At 38.8% G+C, this 20,709-nt stretch overlaps 2 protein-coding genes across 3 annotated transcripts; both read left to right on the forward strand.

Moving 5' to 3' along the window:
- The first annotated feature begins 1,699 nt into the window (after positions 1-1,699).
- On the forward strand, positions 1,700-7,750 carry HOXB9 (homeobox B9). The gene is made up of 2 exons (XM_033079042.1): positions 1,700-2,120; positions 7,521-7,750. The coding sequence occupies exons 1-2, from the start codon at positions 1,700-1,702 to the stop codon at positions 7,748-7,750; spliced, it is 651 nt and encodes a 216-aa protein (XP_032934933.1).
- Positions 7,751-18,232: 10,482 nt separating this feature from the next.
- Positions 18,233-19,859, forward strand: HOXB8 (homeobox B8). 2 transcript variants are annotated; one of them, XM_033078941.1, is made up of 2 exons: positions 18,233-18,670; positions 19,443-19,813. In XM_033078941.1, the coding sequence occupies exons 1-2, from the start codon at positions 18,250-18,252 to the stop codon at positions 19,745-19,747; spliced, it is 726 nt and encodes a 241-aa protein (XP_032934832.1). In that variant the 5' UTR covers positions 18,233-18,249; the 3' UTR covers positions 19,748-19,813. The 2 variants fall into 2 exon arrangements, with proteins under 2 accessions (XP_032934832.1, XP_032934831.1); XM_033078940.1 differs by having other exon boundaries at positions 18,250-18,670; positions 19,440-19,859.
- Positions 19,860-20,709: the final 850 nt, after the last annotated feature.

The raw sequence follows: 20,709 nt of genomic DNA on the forward strand, positions 1-20,709 counted from the left end.
GGGGCGAGGGGGCAAAAAGATGAAAAAGCAGCAAATTGAGCCCGACTGTTACAGCCGAAATCCGGGGAAAATTCACTTTATTTTTATTTCTTTTTCTTTTTCCGGGAGCCCGGGGAGCACCTTTGCCTTTACGAGAACCGCTGGCAATAAATGGATTTATCCTCGATTTATCCTCCCAACCGGGGGAATAAAACAAATCCCGAAATTTCAGATTTGGGGTAAAAAACATTAAAAAAAAACCCAAACAAGAGTGGAGTTGGACACGCAGCGTGGGTCCCTTTTTTTTCCTTTTTTTTTTTGCTTTTTTTTGTTGTTTCTCTTCCTCGGGCAATAAATCCGAGGCTATAAAAATCAAAGCGAGCCGATGGAAGTTTTATGAAACTCTTCAGGCATCACAAGTTCGAGGCATTCCGGAACAAAGCGCCTCGGCTTTTACGGGGCTCGTAAAGTTCTCCCAAAGCCGCCGAATTTCGGGGGAAATATCCCAAAAAACCGCGATAATTTCAATTTTTAAACATTTATTTCTAAGCACATCCTCCCAGGCAGGAGCTGGATGAGCCCGAGCGCTGCTTTGGCCTCTCTAAATTAAAAATATTTGGAATTTTAAAGATTTAAATGTGATATTTCCCCGCGTTATTTTGGCGTGTTTCGCGTCCCTCCTCATTAACCCGCGCTGTTAATTATTTATTTCCCCTCGCGGCTGGGCAAGGCAGAGATTTTTCCTGCCCAAAAATTGGGATTTTTGCGGGTTTTGGTGTCGCTGTGTGACCGCAATGAAATCGCGGCGGGGAGGGGAGGGGAACGGGGGCGGTTTTTGTTTATTCCGGATTTTTTTTTAATTTCCTGATGGTTCTGTGGAGCCGGAGTGACACAGAAATGACTTTTAGCTCAATTCCCCCCACCGACAAAAAAATAAAAATGAAATGAAAATATGAATAAAAATTAAACCCCATGTTTATTTTGAACCAGCAAATCTGAGGAGGAAAAGCGAAAAAAAAAAAAACAACAAAAAAAATCAGAATATTCGCTTCAACTCCGTACGGGATTTTAAAAAAATATATTTATTTATTTATATATTTATGATTTTTTTTTTCCCCTTCTCCCCCGCGACTCCTGTCGTTTTTTTTTTTTTTTTTTTCGGCACCGACATAAAACAATCCATCCTCGATATGGAATGCAAGGGCGGAATGACAGCGCAGCGCAGCCCCCTCGGCCGCGATTGATTTACGCCGAGCCTGACGCTTTATCAGGCTCACGGAAAAAAAAGTTTGACCAATCATTTCAGAGGCAGCTCCCGGCACGGGCAGCCCCAACTGTACTTTTGTGGGTTGGGAACTTGGGGGGGAGAAAAAAAAGGGTAGAGCACAAATCCGGGGCTGTCCTCTCTTCTGTGTGTACATACAGCCAGATTTTCGCTTGATTTTATTAGTGTTATTTCAAATTTTATTCGTTTTCTTTTTTATAATTTTATTTTGATTTTTTTACAGTGTTTTAAGGGTTTTAAACAATTTATTTAGCTTTTGTTTTACAATTTTAATAGTTTTTTTTAGGATTTTTAAAGATTTTTTTAGGGATTTTTAGATTTTTTTCTTTTTTTTTCAATTTTGAAGGGAAGATTTTTTTTTTTTTTCCGCCAACACTTTTTTCATTCCCAAATATTTTTTTTTTATTCTCCCCGCGCTTTATATGATGTCTGACAATGTCCATTTCTGGCACCCTCAGCAATTATTATGTCGACTCCATCATAAACCACGAGAGCGAAGATTCTCCAACTAAATTCCCCTCCGGCCAATTCTCGGCTGCCAGGCAGGGGAGCGAACATCTGGAATTCCCCTCGTGCAGTTTCCAACCCAAACCCGCGGTTTTTGGGGCTCCCTGGGCTTCCCCCGTGTACCCCGCGTATCTCCCGCAGCAAAGCGCGGCCGAGTCGCGCTTCCTGCGCGGTTGGATCGAACCCGCGCCCCGCGCGGAATCCGCGCCCGTCAAATCGGAACCGCTGTTGATTCCGAAAAGCAACCAGGATTTCCATCTAGAAACTTCTGCCGGAGCTCACAGGCGAGGTGGCTTCGAGGATCATAAAGTTTGTGAAGGAAGCGAGGACAAAGAGAGGACAGATCAAAGTAAGTGCGTGGAAAAAAAAAAAAAAAACAAAAAAAAAAAAAAAAAGGGGAAAAAAAAGTGAGGAAGTAAAAGCGGCATAAAAGCGGGAGGAGGCGCAATAAAATCGGGACAATGCGGGAGGGTTGAGTTGAGAATCGGGGCTTGGAGAGGGGAGGAAATGGAAAAGGGAAAGAGAAAAAAAAAAAAAGATGAGGGTGGGGAGGGGAGAGAGGGGGGTGCGGGGGGAAAATAAAAATCAAAATGCGGCTCGGAGAGGAGGGAGATGGAGGAAAAGAGGAGGTGAGGTCGGGGATGGGGTGGGAGAGAGGGGAAAATGGGAAAAAAGGGAAAAAAAGAGGAGAAAAAAGCTCAAAAAAGGGGAAAAAAAGGGAAAAAAGGGGAAAAAAGGGAAATTAAAAGAGGGAAAAAAGGTGGAAAAAAGAAGAGGAAAGGGGGAAAAAAGAGTGAAAAAGAAGGGGGAAAGGAAAAATAAAAGAGGGGGAAAGATGAAAAAGGAGAAAAAAGGGGGGGAAGAGGGAGGGAAAGAAGAAGGGAAAGTAGAAAAAAAGGAAAAAAGGGAAAAAATAAGGGGAAAAAGGGGGAGAAAAGAAAAAAAGGAGGTGAAAAGGAGAAGGGGAGAAGGAGAAAAAAAAGGGAATGGAGAAAAAAAGGGGAAAGGAGGAAAGAGAGAAAAAGAAGAAAAAAAGGAGGATGGAGAGGGAGAAAAGGGTAAAAAAAAAAAAAACGGGGGAAAAAGGTTAAAAAAAAGGAGAAAAAAATGAAAAATCGCGGGGAATTTCTGTCAGAGCAGCTCCGGAACGCGCGGATTTTCCGCGCTCCTTGCGCGGATTTTGCTCCGAGCCCCGCGGGTTTATTTTGCTGTTAATTGTTTGTTTATGAATATTTCAAAGTCACGCTGCTCGCCGACTCCGAAAAAAAAAAAAAAAAAAAAAAAAACAAAACAGGAGGGGGTGCCTGGAAGTTAATTAGCTTTTATATCAGCTTTTATATCGGTTTTTATATCGCTTTTTATCGGGTTTTATATCTGTTTTAATCGGCGTTTATATCAGCTTTTATCGGCTTTTATTTCGGTTTTATATCAGCTTTTATTCCGAATTTTGTCACGTTGGATTCAACTCCAGCGCGGTTTTTTTTTTGTTTTATTTTCCGCGGGTTCGGGCGCTTTTTTCCGCTTGAAATATTAATTTTAAAAATCATCACAATAAGAATAATTCGCTTGGAAAAGATTTCACGTCCTCAATATTATTATTATTATTATTATTATTATTATTATTATTATCATCCCACCTCTTGCTGGAACTCGGTTTCCAGCTGAAAGGTGATTCCTAAAATAATATTTTTCCAGGAAAAAAATGGAATTTTTCCAAACTGGCAGCGCCCGGCCGAGGGGGGGAGACTCCGCTCCTGTTTTTCCTCCTTTTAAATCAACTTTTTTCCCTCTAAAATCGGAATTTTCTCTCCCCTCCCCTCGCGATTTCCTCCCCGGCTCTTGCAGGATGTTCTGGTGGCGCTTTTATTTTATTTTTAATTTAATTTATCTCCTTTTATTTGTTTTCCCCTATCATTTAAGTCGCCCGCAGCCAGGAAAAGAAAAGTTCTTTTTTTGTTGTGCTGGGCACAGATCCAGAACAAACTCCGGGTGGGGAAGGATCCAAATAAAGAAAAACTCCCGGAAATTGAACTTTAAAAATTGAATTTTATCCCAGAAAAAAAAAAAATCGTGATTTTGGTGGGGTTTTTTTCTCGTGTGGGTTTATTTAAAATTATTTTTATTTTGTTTCTTTTTTGTTTTAAAGAATAATTTAATTTAATGTTGGCTTTGAGTTCCTGCCAGGGATTTTTGCAGTGATTTCCCAAACTTTTCCCATTTTTTATTATTTTTATTTTTTTTCCTCCCTAATGAATCCCTGCCTGGAAGCTGTTAGATCATTTGGCATGATTGAAAAGAAAAATACAATAAAATAAAATAGAATAAAATGGAATAAAATGGAATAAAATGGAATAAAATAAAATAAAATAAAATAAAATAAAATAAAATAAAATAAAATAAAATAAAATAAAATAAAATAAAATAAAATAAAATAAAATAAAGAAGTGCCAGGACCTCTCCCCATTCTCTCTCCCTCTCGGGGATTTTTGTGTAGTGAAAAACTTTAAAAAAAAAAGAAAAAAATCGACATTAAAATCTCATTTCCCGAGCCCAAACGCCCCAAATCCCCCGCGATGGAGCAGAACCGTGGAAGGATGGGGAGCAGCATTAACATCATTAATTATTTACAACTTTCCTCCTCTTTAATAATTCATTCTGCATTTTACATCCAGGCAGGGTCACGCAGGAAATCGTGAACCGGCTTCTTCTTTTATTTATTTTATTTTATTTTATTTTATTTATTTTATTTTATTTTCAATTTCTATCCCATCTATTTAATTTAATTTTTGTGGTGCGGGGGTCTGGATTTATCATGATCCGTTTCATTACCGGTTTCTTACTTTATTTATTTTAATTATTTAATTATTTTATTTTATTTATTTTATTTATTTTATTTATTTTATTTATTTTTAATTTCTATCCTGTAGATTGAAATTCATTTTTGTTGGGTGTAGATTTATCATGATCAGTTTAATTACCGGGTTGCAATTGTTAAAATTTTCTTTATTTTCTTTATTTTCTTTTTATTATTTATTTTCTTTATTTTTTATTTTATTTATCTCCTTTGGTTTATTTATCTTATTGGTTTCATTATTTTTATTTTATTTATCTTATTTATTTTTATATTTTTAATTTCTATGCGATCGATTCAATTCGATTTTTGCTGGGTATGGATTTATCCTGATCCGTTTAATTACCGGGTTATTATTTTATTTAATTTATTTTATATATTTTTATTTCTATCCGATATATTTAATTTGATTTTTGCCGGCTGTGGATTTGGAATCACCCACTGAATTTCTGGGAAGTTTTTCTGTCTCGGGACTTTTAATTTTCCTCCTCCCTCACCCCAGATTTGCACCTGATTAAGGAAAATTCGAGTTATTGACCCTAAAACCTTCGGGCTGCGATTTTCGGCACCTCGGCCCCTGCCAGGGGCGGGGATTTGCTCCCAAAATTCCCTCAAGGAAAAAAAATCCTGAAATTTCCTTTTTTCCCCCATTTCCCACGCAGCTTCTTCCACCCACCAGCTTTTCTTTCCCTTTTCAAATTTTATTTAATTATTATATTGTTTCAAAGTTATTTTTAGTTATATTTTCTTTTTAAATTTATTTTTAAATATATTTATTTACTTTCTGCTTTATTTTATTTTTATGTATTTATTTAAAAAATATTTATTTTTATTTCTATTTTTTTTTGTTTCTATTTCTATTTCTATTTCTATTTCTATTTCTATTTCTATTTCTATTTTTGTTTTATTGTTTTTATTTTTATTTTTATTTTTAATCTCTTCATTTATTTCATTTATTTTTAAATTTTTTATTTAATTAATTAACTTTTTGGGCTGCTTTACCCCCCTGGTTTTTGGCTGACGCTCTCCAGAGCTCCCGGGGGATTTTTGTGGCAGCCAGAGCCGGATTTGGGATTTTGGTTTTGTTTGGGGTTTTTTTGGCCACATTGCGCCAAAAAAAATTAATTTGATTTATTGAGGAAAAAGTTCCTGCAGAGTTCCGAGTGTGAGAGACGCGACTGGCGGAGAAAAACCCGGGAAATGGGGAAAAAACGCGGGAAAATGGGGAGAAAAGGCGGGAAAATGGGGAGAAAAGGCGGGAAATGGGGAGAAAAGGCGGGAAATGGGGAGAAAAGGCGGGAAAATGGGGAGAGAAGGCGGGAAATGGGGAGAAAAGGCGGGAAAATGGGAGAAAAGTGAATTTTGGGGTTGGGTTGTGGGGGGTGTGGGGATGGGGGGGCTCAGCTGGAGGGGGTGGAACCCCAAAAACCCCAGAAATTCACCCAAAAATCTCGGGGTGACCCCAAAATAGCCAGAAATTCACTCAAAAAAACCCCAAAAATTCACCCGAAACCCCCAGAAATTCACCCTAAAACCTAAAAAAACCCCCAGAAATTCAGCCCAAAAACTCGGAGTGACCTCAAAATTCCCAGAAATTCACTCAAAAAACACCAAAAAGTCACCCAAAAACCCCAGAAATTCACCCCAAAAACTCGGGGTGAGCCCAAAATCCCCAGAAATTCACCTAAAATCTCAGAAATTCACCCAAAAACCTCAAAAAAACCCCAGAAATTCGTCCAAAATCTCGGGATGCATTAAAAAAAACCCCAAAAATTCAACCTAAATCCTAAAATACCCCCAGAAAATTCACCCAAAAACCTCAAAAACTCCAGAAATTCACCCAAAAAACTCAGGGTGAACCCAAAAATCCCCAGAAATTCCCCCTAAAACCTAAAAAAAAGCCTGAAATTCACCCCAAAACCGCAGGAATTCACCCAAAATATCCAAAAATTCTCCCAAAACCTGAAAAAATTCACTCATAACCCCTCAAAAATTCACCCCCAAAACCTCAGAATCGCCCCCAAAATCCCCAATTTTTTTTTTTGTTTTTTAGGTTTTTTGGGCGGTTGTTTTTTAGCTTGTTTATTTGGTTTTTTGGGTGATTTTTCAGGGTTTTTTTGTTTTTGTTTGGTTTGGGTTTTTTAGTGGATTTTATGTCGGGTTTTTTTGTTTGTTTGGGGTTTTTTTTTGTTTGTTTTGTTTTGTTGTTTGGCTTGGTTAGGCTCGGTTTAGTCTGGGGTTTTAAAAGAAGTTTTTGTTTGTTTTGTTTTGTTTTTCAGTTTACCTAGACCCAGTTTCCTCTCTTTTTTTTTTATTTTTAATAATTTCCCTTTCCCCCCCATGTATATTTTCTAAATAATTCCCCATTTTTCTCTCATTTTTAAAAATAATTTCCCTTTTTCTCCCCATATATATAATTTTAAAAAATAATTTCCTTTTTCCCCATATATATATATAATTTTTTAATAATTTCCCTTTTTTCTCTTATTTGTTGAATAATAATTTCCCATTTTCTCCTCATTTTTAAAAATAATTTTCTTTCTTTTTTTTTAATCCCCAACCCCCTCTCTTTTAATTTTAATTTTAATTTTAATTTTAATTTTAATTTTAATTTTAGTTTCGATTTTAATTTTAATTTTAATTTTAATTTTAATTTTACTTTTAATTTTAATTTCAATTTTAATTTTAATTTTAATTTCAATTTCAATTTTAATTTCAATTTTAATTTTGATTTTAATTTCAATTTCAATTTTATTTTTAATTTTAATTTCAATTTTAATTTTGATTTTAATTTCAATTTTAATTTTATTTTTAATTTTAATTTTAATTTTTTAAAATTTTAATTTTAATTTTTTAAATTTTAATTTTATTTTAACAAATTCCCTTTTTTTTTCCCAGCCAACCCCAGCTGGCTGCAGGCTCGCTCCTCGCGCAAGAAGCGCTGCCCCTACAGCAAATTCCAAACTCTGGAGCTGGAGAAGGAATTTCTGTTCAACGCGTACCTGAGCCGTGAGCGGCGGCACGAGGTGGCGCGGCTGCTCAACCTCAGCGAGCGCCAGGTGAAAATCTGGTTCCAGAACCGGAGAATGAAGATGAAGAAAATGAACAAGGAGCAGGGCAAAGAGTGAGGGGGAAAAAATGAGAAAAAAAAAAAAAAAATTTAAAAAATCCGAGCGGCGCGTCACGAAATGTGGGATTTTCAAATTCTTAAAAATTCTTAAAAATTCTTCTGAAATTCTCCGAAATTCTGCAAAAATCCCTCCAAAAAGCGAGGTCAGATCTTCACCGGAGTGAAAAAAATGAGAAAAAAGAAAAAAAATCCATTAAAAAATGGAGAGGCGCGCCCACGGAATGTGGGATTTTCAAATCTTTCAAAATTCTTCAAAATTCTTCAAAATTCTTCAAAATTCTTCAAAATTCTTCCAAAATTCTTCAAAATTCTTCAAAATTCTTCAAAATTCTTCCGAAATTCCCCCCAAAAAGCGAGGTCAGATCTTCCCCAGAGTGAAAAAAACGAGAAAAAAACCCAAAAAACCTCAAAAAACCCCAAGCAGCGACCCCCGAAATGTGGGATTTTCAAATCTTTCAAAATTCTCTGAAATTCTGCAAAATTCTCACAAAAAATTGAGGTCAGGTCTTCCCAGGAGTGAAAAAAAAGAGAAAAAAGAAAAAAAATCCGTTAAAAAAATGGAGAGGCGCGCCACGGAGTGTGGGATTCTCAAATTCTTCAAAATTCTTCCAAAATTCTCAAAAATGCTTCAAAATTCCCCCAAAAAAGCGAGGTCGGATCTTCCTCGGAGTGAAAAAAATGAGAAAAAAGAAAAAAAATCCATGAAAAACCAGAGTGGCGAACCCAGAAATGTGGGATTCTCAAAATTGTTCAAAATTCTCCAAAATTCTTCCAAAATTCCTCCCAAAAAACGAGGTCGGATCTTCCCCAGAGTGAAAAAAATGAGAAAAAAAAATCAAAAAAATCCGAGCGGCGCGTCACGACATGTGGGATTCTCAAATTCTTTAAAATTCTTCAAAATTCCCCAAAATTCTTCAAAATTCACTGAAATCCTCTGAAATTTCCCCAAAAAAGAGAGGTTGGATCTTCCCTGGAGGGGAAAAAATGAGAAAAAAGAAATAAAAAATTTTTTAAAAAATCGAGGAGACGCGCCATGAAATGTGGGATTCTCAAATTCTTAAGAATTCTCCAAAATTCCACAAAATTCTTCAAAATTCTTCCGAAATTCTCCCAAAAAAGTGAGGTCGGATCTTCCCCAGATTCTCAAATCCTTCAAAATTCTTCAAAAATGAGAAAAAGAGAAAAAAAAAATCCAAAAAAAGGAGAACGGCGCGTCCCGAAATATGGGATTCTGAAAATCGTCCAAAATTCTCTGAAATTCTTCTGAAATTTCCCAAAATTCTCCGAATTTCTCCGAAATTCCCCCAAAAACTTAAGGTCTGATCTTCCCCAGAGTGAAAAAACAAAAGAGAAAAAAGAAAAAAAAACCCCAAGGGCGCCCCCAAATGTGAGATTCTTAAAATTCTTCAAAATTCTTCAAAATTCTTCAAAATTCTTCAAAATTCTTCAAAATTCTTCAAAATTCTTCAAAATTCTTCAAAATTCTTCTGAAATTCCCCCAAAAAGCGAGGTCGGGTCTTCCCTGGAGTAAAAAAAAATGAGAAAAAAGCAAAAATAACAAGCAAAAATACCCAAAAAAACCCGAGCAGCACATCACAAAATGTGGGAATCTCAAAATTCTCAAATTTTCCGAAATTCTCCGAAATTCCCCCAAAAAATCGAGGTCGGATCTTCCCCAGAGTCCCAGTTCTGTTTTATTTTCCTTTTTAAAAATCTCTTTTATTCACTTTTCCTTTAAAAAAAATCTCTTTTCTTTTCCTTTCTTAAAAATCTCTTTTAATTTTCCTTTAAAAAAAAAGAATTCTTTTTTAAAAATCTCATTTATTTTCTTTTTAACAATCTCTTTTCTTTTCCTTAATTTTTTAAAATAATCTGATTTCTTTCCTTTTCCCTTTTAAAAATTTTTTTTTTTTCCTTTTGTTTTTTTTTTAAGTTTTTAAATTTTTTAAGATTTTAAAAACTTTTCCTTTTCCTCTGCAGGAGCTCTTTTTTCTCTTGTTCCCTCTTTTCCCTGTTTTATTTTTATTTTCCCAACTTTTATTTCCATTTCCCAACTTTTATTTCCATTTCCCAACTTTTATTTTTATTTTCCCAACTTTTATTTTCATTTCCCCACTGGGGCAGAACAATTTTTTCTTTTTTCCCCTTTTATTCCCTTTTTTTCTCCTTTTTTTCCCCCCCTTTTTTTCCATTTTTTCCCCAAAAACCCCCCAAACCTCCCCTCTATTTCTTTTCCCCACCCAAAATTCATTTTAAATTTCATTTTTTCCCACCCCAGCTTTAATTAAAACTCCTGCAAGACTCATTAATTAAAATTCTCTTTTATTGCACCCAACAAATCAATTCCAAACTTTGGGATTTCCCAATTTTTTTCCCTTTTATTTCACTTTTTAAACTCGGTTTTAAACTCGGTTTTAACTCCAGGATTTAAATCCCGGTCGCGCTTTGGTGGAAACGGAGCTGGAAAAGTTTTGGGATTTTTTTTTTGGGGCAGAACCGCCCGAATTTGGGATTTTTTTGGGGAGAAGGAAAAAAAAGAGAAAAGGGGGAGCGAGTGGAGAGTTGTAAATTATTTAGGAATAATTAAAAAAAAAAAAAAAAAGAAAATAAAAAGGGGCGGAAGAACCCCCGCCAAGTTAGTCCTGACTTTTTAGACAAGAGGAAAAATGGGATTTTCTAGTTTCAAAAGAATAATTTAAAAAAGAGAGGAAAAAAAAAAGGAAAAAAAAATAAAATAAAAGATAAAACAACAAAAAAAAATTAAAACTTCCTTAGTGGAGCTACCATTGTTCTTAGATTTAGATATTTATAATTTATTGTGGATTTTGGGTTTTTCCTGTAGGGATAAAAGTGCCGAGCCCAGCCCGGATTTGGGGTTTTTTAATTTATTTTGAAATATTTTGAAATATTTTGAAATATTTTAACTTGCCCGGGTTGAGCCTTGGGGGTTTTTGGGTTTTTTTTATTTTTTTGGTCGCTTTGGGTTTTGGGGGAAGAACCCAAAAGTGCCCCAAGGAGGGACCCGGAGCGAAAATCGGTAAAAATGGGCAAAATTCTGCAAAAAATAAAGGCAAAAAGTCCGCAAAGTATCAGGAAAAAATCCGCAAAAATCTGGCAAAAATCCGAAAAAGTACACCAAAAAAATCTGCAAAAAATCCAGGAGCAATTAGTTTTAAAAATCCGCAAAAAATTGGGGCAAAAATCCGCAAAATAAAAAATACACAAAAAATTATCCAAAAATTCACCAAAAATCCACAAATAAAATCAAAAAAAATCCACAAAAAATCCTCAAAAAATCCTCAAAAAATCCTCAAAAAATCCTCAAAAAATCCACAAAAATCTATTTAAAAATCCACAAAAAATCACAAAAAATCCACAAAAAATCCACAAAAAATCCATTTAAAAATCCACAAAAAATCACAAAAAATCCACAAAAATTCAGTAAAAATCGGCAAAAATTCTCAAAAAAACCCCCAAATCTGGAGCTGGGATTTTGGGTTCTTTTATCTCTGTAAAAATGGAATTTTTTTGGGGGAGGGGGAGGGGAGGGAGGGGGTTTAGCTCAGCTCGGTTCGTGTTTGTGCCGCGTGTTTCGTGCTCGTGTTTCTGTGCTGGAGCTCGTTCTGCTGTCGCTGCTGCGGGTTTGGAATTTTTCAAACTTTATATTTTTTATTTTTTATTGTGTTTTTATTTTTTTTTTTTCCCGGAAGAGTTCTGCAGTTAGGGGGAAAAAAAGAGGGAAAAAATGGAAATAAATTCGCTTTTTTTGCGGGGTTTTTGCGTTTTGGCTTTCGAGGAACTCGGTGGAAGCGGAGAGGGAAGAAAAAACAACAAAAAACAAAGAAAATTCTTTTTTTTTCTTTTTTTTTTTCCTGCTGTTTATCTGAAGGAACCAGGGCGAATCTGTTTCCAAACTTTTATCAGCGGAGCAGCTCTGGGAGCAGCGATAGGAACTTCTGCAGATTTTTTTTTTTTTTTTTTTTTTTTTTTTGGGAACTCTTCCTGCATTTTTAAAATTTTTTTTTTAATTCTTTTTTCCTTCCCTCCGCTCTGCCGAGATAAAACTCGAGGAGTTGCGCTGAAATTTTAAAAATGGGTTAAAAAATTAAAATGTAAAATTCAAAATTTATTTTTTTTTTAACCAAAACAGCACTGAAGGGTTTTAAACCATTTCTGGGAAAATAATTTTGATTTTTTGGGGTTTTTTTTTTTAATTTTTTTTCCTGTAAAACTTTTCCATCCTCAAGCGGCTCCTTGGGAATTTAACCCTTCAGCTGCCGGAGCGAGTCCAGCGCCACCAAACTCCGCTCTGGGAGTAAAAACTGAATTTTAAAATCTTGATTTTAGGTTTTTTTTGAGCTTGAGAGCATCAGGATGGATTCTCTAAACTGATTTATTTTTTAAAAAAAGCGATTAAATAAAATAAAACGGGTGGGAAATGGGCGGAATTTTTCCGGGTTGTTTTGGTGAATTAAATTCTTCACCTCTCGGATTTGCCAAAATCTTTTTTATTTTATTTTATTTGCATTATTTTCATTTTCCAGACGCGTTTTTCCCCACGAGTTCCTCGATGTTTCGCGACCCGTCGGGTTTAGAAAAGTTTTTTTTTTCCTCACTTTCCTTAGAGTTGTGGTAAAGAGCAGATATTTTTAAATGAGGTTCTTTGCAAATAGAATTGAAGATGTTAGCTGATTTTATTAGGAAATACTTTAAAAGAAAAAAAAAAAGAAAAAGAAACAAAAAAAAATTATAAAATGTTGGGAAAATTTTGTCTTCTGTAGAAAATTTTCCAGAGATGTTTTAATGCTCCAGAATAAAAATGGATTTTAGAACAACGAGCAGCGCTGTCCTTGTGTTCTTCCCCCCAAATCCCAGAAATATTCCATTTTTTTTCCCCTAAAAAACCTTTTCTGCTTTTTGTAGCGGTGCCGTTTTGGGTTTAGGTTCCAAAAAATCGGTCCAGAAGAATTGGAAATAATTCAGAGTTCGCTGGGTCCCACCCGAACTTGCTGCGCTTCTGAATTTTTATTATTGATAAAATTTCCAATTTTCTCGTTTGTTTGAGGGTTTGAATTTTATTTTTGGAGGAAATTTATTCCCATTTCTTATCTTTTATCTCTCAATTCCCGCCTCAGCCCGGGGGGAAAAGGTTCAGGGTGGAGATTTTGCTTTTCCTCGCTTTATTCCCCTCTCGCCCAAGAGAAAACTTGGCCCAAAAAAACCCCAAAAACCACAAAAAACCCAAAAGAAACCCCAAAAAAACCCAAAAAGGAGCGGAAAACCCCGCTCGGCATCACCTCGGATCCTTTTTCCAAGAGCAACTCCCGGGGTTCCCTCTCCGGATTCGTTTGAGGTTTTATTGCTCGTGAAGCCGCGCCTGGAAAATGAGTTTATATCAATAATAATTTTAAAAAATACAAAAAATAATTGAAATAAAACCAAGCAAAGCCGAGCCCGCTCGGCCCCGCAGGACTCAGGTAGCGAGAATGGGAGCCAGGATCTTTCCCCGGTAATTTTTAACAAAATGCGCCGCTGCAAAGGGCAATATTTCACCTCTTCAAGGGGGAAAAAAGAGAAAAAATTCCTTTCTTTGGGGAGGCTCTGAAAAGGAAACAAAAGAAGAAGGAAGATTTTGGGGGCTCGGAGAGGGAAGGGAGAGAAAGGGAAGGAACTTGTCATAAAAAAAGGAAAATTCAGCGCAGTGTGCGGCAGTAAAAGAATATGACCGCTATAAAAGTTTATAGGGTATAAATTTGGGAAGGTTAAGGAAGCGAGCGGCTGTAAAGGAAACAGCGCAAGGAAAACTTTCAGGAACTCCTGAATTACTGCAGGGAGTGCGGGGAAACCCCCGCGAAAAAAAAAAAATAAAACTCCGGCCTCACTCAGAGCTCCCCTCAGTGTTTTTTTATTTTATTTTGCTTTTTTCTTTTTTTTTTCTAAGGGAGGGGAGCAAAAATACACCCTAAAATAAAATAAAATAAAATAAAATAAAATAAAATAAAATAAAATCACACCAAAATAAACAGTTTGGGGGATAAAGTGAAAAAGTGGGGAGGGACTTTTTGCTGATTTATTCTTCTCTTGCAGATGCCGTGAAAATCCAGCGCTGGGGATGATTCCCTTTGTTCTTTTTTTTGTTTCCTTCTTTTTTTTTTTACTTTTTTTTTTTTTCTTTCAAGCCATCCCAGGCCCTGCGCACAACAACAACAAGGCCACGCTCAGGAGGCCCCCCCGGCCCCGCATCTCGAGCTTCTGGCGAGACGTCTGGGCTGGGGAAGCTCTTGATGATTTTACAGCCCCGGCCTTTCCCCCCCGCGCCTCCCGGGCAGCAGAAAGAGCGATTGTTCCGTCTCGGAATTTGAAACAATAGAGCGTTTCAAAAGCCGACTCACTTCTCCTCTTTTTTTTTCTCTTTTTAATTCTCTTTTATTTCTCTTTTTTTTTTTATTGCCGCACTTTGAGAAAACTCCAGCGCGGCGAGACAAAAAAAAAAGAATTCTCACTCCCCGTGCCTAATTCTCCCTCACCTCCTTTTTTCTTTAAACTCATTTAATCTGTTTTATCCTCTCAGCGAGGAGCGCGATTTCTAATTTTGATGTTTTTCCCCTTTTTTATATTTTTTTCCCCAAAAAAGAGCGAGGGGATGCGGCGCTGCAGTTCCGCGCGCGGCCGCGAGGTGGAGCCCTTGCTCCACGTTTGAGGCGCCCCCTCCGCGAGTTCATCAAATAATTCATTAAATATTTCATTAAATATTGCGTTAATTACGGCGGATCCGCCGCTCTCACTGCTCGCACCCCCTCGTTTTTTGGACTCGGGGTGAATTATGCGGGGCTGGGAAGGGGAGAAAAGAGGCGAGAAGGAGGCAGAGATGAGGGGAGAGGTGGGGCGCGCATCTCTCCGAAATGTTCGTTTAAAAAAAAATAATTAAAAAACCCCTCGGTTTTAGTTTTTTTTTACTGGTTTGGAGAGGTGGGAGGACAGAAATTCTCCCAACCCCACAGATTTGGGGTGGAAGGGTTGGGAAAAAAGAGAGAAAAGAGAGAGAGGTTGGAAGGTTTCGGGAGGAAGGGACGGGCGGAACCGGGACAATATTTTTCCCCTCGGCCATTAGGATGATCTGCGCTTTCCCCGCTCGATATTTTATGTGTTTTATAATCCCAGCCACCGCAGGAAAAAAATAAAACACAAAACACCCAAACCAACCCAACCGTGCGACAAAACAAGAGCATTTGTTTTTGGATGTTGAAGTTCAACCACTCATTTCTGGTACTGCCGCCCCATCTTTGCTGAAATTCTTCACTTTAACAGCTTTAGAAATATTTTAAAAATGCCACAAACGAGTAAATTACCCCAAAAATGCTCTTAAACCTCCCCGGTTTGGTCTCCATATAAATACACCGCTGATGCGGTGGCAATAATGTCAACTCTTAACTCCGCTTTTATTATTTTATATAAAAGTTCACTTCTATTTTGGCCTTTGATTCCTCAGAATTACGAGGCAAAAAAATTCATTCAGATGTTGCAATTCTTCCCCTACAAATAATTTCAAGATGGGTTTTCTTCCCGATTTTTTTTATTTCACCCCTGACTGGAATTTTCTCCCCAATTCCATCAGAAACCCCTCAGCTGCTCCCAAAAATCGAAATTTTGGGTGAGGTTGGAACGATTCAAACCCACAGGAGCCGGCACAGGGTGGGAAATTTGATTTTCAGAGGGAAACTTTCGGCATCTCGAGGCTCCGTGAGGTGAAATACGAGCGCGAGTAGAAATAAATGAGGGAAATGAAGAAAAATTTCGCCCCTGTGAATCGGCAGAGCGCAAAAACTTGAGGTTCACCAAGGAAAGGATTTGAGGTTCTTTCATTTATTTTTTTATTTAATTTTTTCCCCCCAGTTTATGAATTCCTAATAAATCTTCCCTCCGCTGGGTGTTTATAAATTATCGCCCCCCGACACCCGGGCTCGCTTTTCCTCGCAATGGAAACATTTTCCTTTCATCGGGCAGCGCGAGTACAGTGCGGGCGATGATTTAGGATCAGCCATTGATTTCGGAGCTACCAGCCATAAAAATTCCCCCTCTCCCGATAAAAATTCAACTTCCCGGGGAATCCCGGCTCTTCTTCCCCTTCCCCAAACTTCAGGGGAGGAGAAACTTCTGCTCTAAAATCACTTTACTCCGTTCCATTTGAATTTATTTCGTTTTTTTGTTGTTTTTTTTCCTGCCCCACCTTGAATATTCCACGCAGCTCTATTTACTTCTGTGCTCCATTTTCGGGGCTTTTTATGCCGCGAGATGAAACTCAAATCTGCTCAATCGACAATAAAAGTGAGGAGAGAAAAGAAAATGTTAACTCGTCTTGTAGAGGGGCGAGAAAAGCTTTAATTATCGCGCTGCAAGTGCTCCAGCAGCAATAATTACCCGAAAAAAGCTCTTAGGCTCGGTTGGAATTATCCCTCCTCAAAATAAAGGGAGCGTATTTACTTAAATTATTTCTCTAAGGATGGGTTTAAAGTTTTATTCCGTTACTATCTTTGGTTTTTTTTTCTTTCTGCCTTCCTCCACTCCCTGCTTATCCCCACTGATAATTTTAATGCGAGTTTTTGTTGGGTTTTTTTTAAAACCAATGCAGAAAAAGTGAAATAATTCAACTTTCCCCTCTTTTCTCCTTGCGGTCGAGGTTGAATTTTGTCGCTCAGCTCCCAAAATTCACTTTTCTCTCGTCCAGCAGCAACCTAGGAGGGGCAAAATGGGGGGAAAAAATAAAATTAAAAATTGAGTTTGAAAAAGAAAGGATGGAGGGCTGGGAAAATCCATCAGGAATTGCGGGGGGCTCTGGAGGGGCCGGGGGGGTTCGGAGTCGTTATTAACTGAGGAACGTCTGGGTAATATTTGCTGAGTGCGAGAAATGAATTTCCAAATCTACCCCCTGTGTGTTGAGGCGCTGGAAAATTGCAGCGCTGGCATCCGAGGGGCAACTTGGGCTGCGCGGGTACCAAACGCCAATAAAAGAGAAAAACGGAGCGCTCCTCTCCTCTCCTCTCCTCTCCTCTCCTCTCCATCCCCGAGTTTTTCCCTGGGAGAGGGAGGGAAAAAAAATAATTAAAAATAAATTTTAAAAACTGAATAAAGAACTGGAAGTTGCGCGGGGGTTTCGCGCTCTGGGGCCTCAATTTTCGGAGTTTTTTGAGTTCCCGAGCGAGGTGCGAGGAGAGGAGGAGGAGGAGGAGGAAAAGTCGGGGCTGGAGATGAAAAACTCGAATGATTTGGATTCAATATCGACACCTCCGCGGCCGCGCAAGGCTCCGATGGAAAAACCTCTGGTTTATGGCGCTGGAGGAGCGGACTCGTAAAACCCGAGCGGCTTTTATGGAGTGAGGAATAAACAACAACAACATCCCCGGCTTGATGGCGTTTTATAGTTTGTTAAACACTTTACGGCCTTTTTTGGGGCTATTACAAACGCAATTCCCTTCATGCCATAGTTAAACCTTTATCAATAATAAGGAAATTGATCATTAAAATGTTAAATATGACTACCTCGTTTGTTTTAAAATATGTTTAGGGTAAGAAGCTGTATGATTTGATAACTTGTATTAAAATACCAATTACATTTATAGGACCTTTTAAAACTGGTAGCAATTAAATCGTGTTCTTTTACAGTTTTCCAAAGCGACCCTGACATTTAAAAAGGCTAAAACTGCCTCGTTAAAATTTTGAAATTAACGGCTGCGAGCGCTCCTCTTTAATTTTCCAACACTCCCCAAAAATCAATCTTTTGGGTGGTCTAGGTACGTGATTTGTTGTGAGGCGAGCGATATCTCATTAATGTGGGTAGTTAAACATATTTAATCCGTATATTCACCCCACCTCCTTCTCCCTTCTCCCTTCCCCTCTCCCTCCCTCTCCCTCCCTCCCTCCCTCTCTCCCTCTCGCGCTCCCCCTCGCTCGCTTTTCCTTCTTTATTCTCTCACACTCTTCCTTTCACAATCATGCGGTGCCGAGTCCGTGTGGAGTAAGGAGAAGCCAATCGGATGAGGTTTTGGTAATAGATGCAAATGATCATGAAAAGACACTGCAAAATATGAAACAACTCATTTGCGCTGAAGTAAATCACTGAAAACTGTTTATGAACTGGCATCTCTTCTTGGAAATGTAAAGCGAGAACTCTTTAAGTGGCGATTTTTTTTTTTTTTTTTTTTTTTTTGGAGGGGTGGGGGGGGAGGAAAGAATTCAATATCATGCAGGCTTAGAGTTTTGATTATATCCTCCTTTTATATTCCTGGAAATCACAAACTGTCGTTGCTTAGCATCTTAGCGCTTTCTTTTTTTGCTAATAGATTCCCGTGCTCTGGTTTGTTGTGGGGTGATTTTTTCCTTAAAATTTTTTTTTTTTTTTTTTTACAAACAATTTTTTTTTTCTTCGCCTTCCTCCTGCAACATCACCACCACCACCACCACCACCACAACAACAACAACAAAAACCTTATTGAAATTAAAATGAGCTCCTATTTTGTCAACTCACTCTTCTCCAAATACAAAACCGGCGACTCCCTGCGCCCCAATTATTATGACTGTGGGTTCGCTCAGGATCTCGGGGGCAGACCCACCGTGGTGTACGGACCCAGCGCGGGGGGAACCTTCCAGCACCCGCCCCAAATCCAGGAGTTCTACCACGGAGCGTCCTCACTCTCCAGCTCCCCTTACCAACAGAATCCCTGCGCCGTGGCTTGCCATGGCGACCCCGGCAACTTCTACGGCTACGAGCCCTTGCAGCGGCAGAGCCTGTTCGGAGCGCAGGAGCCCGAGCTGGTGCAGTTCACCGACTGCAAACTCGCCGCCAGCGGCCTCGGAGAGGAGGCGGAGAGCTCCGAGCAGAGCCCTTCTCCGACCCAGCTCTTCCCTTGGATGCGACCGCAAGGTGAGGCGAAAATAGCCAAGAACGCCATAAAGTAGCCCCCACCTCCCCTGCACCCGCCCCAGCCCCGTCACCCCTTTATTTTATTTTTTTTTTTTTTTAATGCTGGTCTTTCTTTGCTGCGCTTTTCTTTCTTTCGCTGCCTTTTCCTTGCCCCCTGTATTTTACTGCTTTATGGGGGTAAACTTTTGCACTGCTAAATTGCTTTATAGTTTAATTACCCTGAAGGAGACCTTTTCTTCTGGGGGCTGAGCGAGCTGGGCTTTCTGTGGAAGGAAGCGTCCTTAAAGTTTATGGCACTTTTATAGCCTTAAAAAGCTCCCTCATTTTTGTTCCTCCTTCGTTTCGGGCTCTCGGCCGCGCTGCCGCCTCTCTCCGGGCTGCAACCTTTTATTTATTTTTATTTTGGGGTTTTTTTTTTCCCCTCCCCGATCGGGCTGCGCTGTTGTTGTGCAGGGGGTGATAATCAGTGTGCAAAGCGCAGCTCCAGCCGGGCTGCTCGGGGTGGGCTGAGGGTGAACCCCCCTCCTCCTCCTCCTCCTCCTCCTCCTCTTTTCCCTTTCCCCTTCAGCACCATCTCCCCTTCTGCAACATCCTTTTCCCTTCTCCCTGCCGGTTTGTTTTATTTTTCATTTTTTAAATATTTTTTTCCTGGGTTTGGGCGCTGCTGCCGGGTTGTTCCTCTCTGTGCCCCGAGCCTGGTTTATGTTTCTCTCAACCTCCTTCTCTTCTTCCTCCCCCTTCTCCCACCCCAACCTTTGCCATCCCCCAGCAGCCGCCGGACGCAGGAGGGGGAGGCAAACCTACAGCCGCTACCAGACGCTGGAACTGGAGAAGGAATTTCTATTTAATCCCTACCTGACCCGCAAACGGAGGATCGAGGTCTCGCACGCCCTGGGATTGACAGAGAGGCAGGTCAAAATCTGGTTCCAGAACAGGAGGATGAAATGGAAAAAGGAGAACAACAAAGACAAGTTTCCCAGCAGCAAATGCGAGCAGGAAGAACTGGAAAAACAGAAAATGGAAAGAGCCCAAGAGGTGGACGAGGAAGGGGAAGCACAGAAGGCGGACAAGAAATAATTAAAAAAAAAAAAAAAGGAGTTTTGAGGACTGGAAGGCAAGCGCTGCTGGGGAGGAAGAGCCCCCGAGCCCCGCGTTAATGGCAGGGAGGGAGGGCTGGGCTGGGGGGGGGCACAAAAAAACAGCAAAAACAAAGCGTAGAAAAGAGTTTAAAAAACAAAAAAAACACAAAAAACCCCTTTTATTGCTGTAAAACAATTTAGCTGTGAGCGCCACTTTGCTGATTATCCTTGGACACAATGAGCGGGAGGCACCGGGAGCTCTTTGCAGTCCTTAACTAGCGGTAGTGTAACGCAATAGCTTCTGTAAAACATGACTGTGAAATTCTCTCTCTCTCTCTCTGTCTTTTCTCTCTGTCTCTCTCTTCTTTCCGGGGCGGGAGGGGGGTGGGGGTGGGTTGGTTAACATAGCTTTCAGCGCTAGAGGACTTCTGTGATATTACATTCGTGCACTTTTTTATTTGAATTTTCAATTTTAGTTCTGTTGTTTTTTTTTTTTTTCCCCATTCCCATTTCCTTTTTTTTTTTTTTTAATTTTTTTTGTGATTTATCTGTACGTACTGGAGGTAGCTATTGAGAACAAACATCCCAACAACATGAAACTGCCTATTTATGCTGTAGTTATCTCTCTCTCTCTTCACTCTCCCCTCTTGTTCTTTACCTTGTTTAGGGTTATATTTTTTATTATTATTTTTTCCCCAATTTTTCAATGTCTCTTCCAAAAAAAAAACCAAAAAAAAAGGAAAAAAAGCAGAAAAAAAAAAGAAAAAAAAAGCGTTTTTCTCTCCTTTAGTTAGCATGCGCACAGTGAAGCGAGTTGTAAAGTGATCTTTAGGTTAACTGTGAAAAAGAATGTATACTGTATCCGTGAATTACTTTATTGGGGGAACTAATGCTATATTTTGTTGTTCTTTCACCACTTTGTTCTATTGTCTAAACCTGGAAGCGGCGGAAGAAAAGTTA

Source organism: Catharus ustulatus, chromosome 23 (genome assembly GCF_009819885.2).
Source record: "Catharus ustulatus isolate bCatUst1 chromosome 23, bCatUst1.pri.v2, whole genome shotgun sequence".
In the NCBI taxonomy this organism is placed as follows: domain Eukaryota; kingdom Metazoa; phylum Chordata; class Aves; order Passeriformes; family Turdidae; genus Catharus; species Catharus ustulatus.

Bases quoted from the DNA above. Each gene is read 5' to 3' on its own strand.
- HOXB9 (XM_033079042.1), top strand. From the start codon at position 1,700: ATGTCCATTTCTGGCACCCTCAGCAATTATTATGTCGACTCCATCATA. The intron at 2,121-7,520 runs GTAAGTGCGTGG...TTTTTTTCCCAG, and splicing joins CAAAGAGAGGACAGATCAAA to CCAACCCCAGCTGGCTGCAG.
- HOXB8 (XM_033078940.1), top strand. From the start codon at position 18,250: ATGAGCTCCTATTTTGTCAACTCACTCTTCTCCAAATACAAAACCGGC. The intron at 18,671-19,439 runs GTGAGGCGAAAA...GCCATCCCCCAG, and splicing joins CCCTTGGATGCGACCGCAAG to CAGCCGCCGGACGCAGGAGG.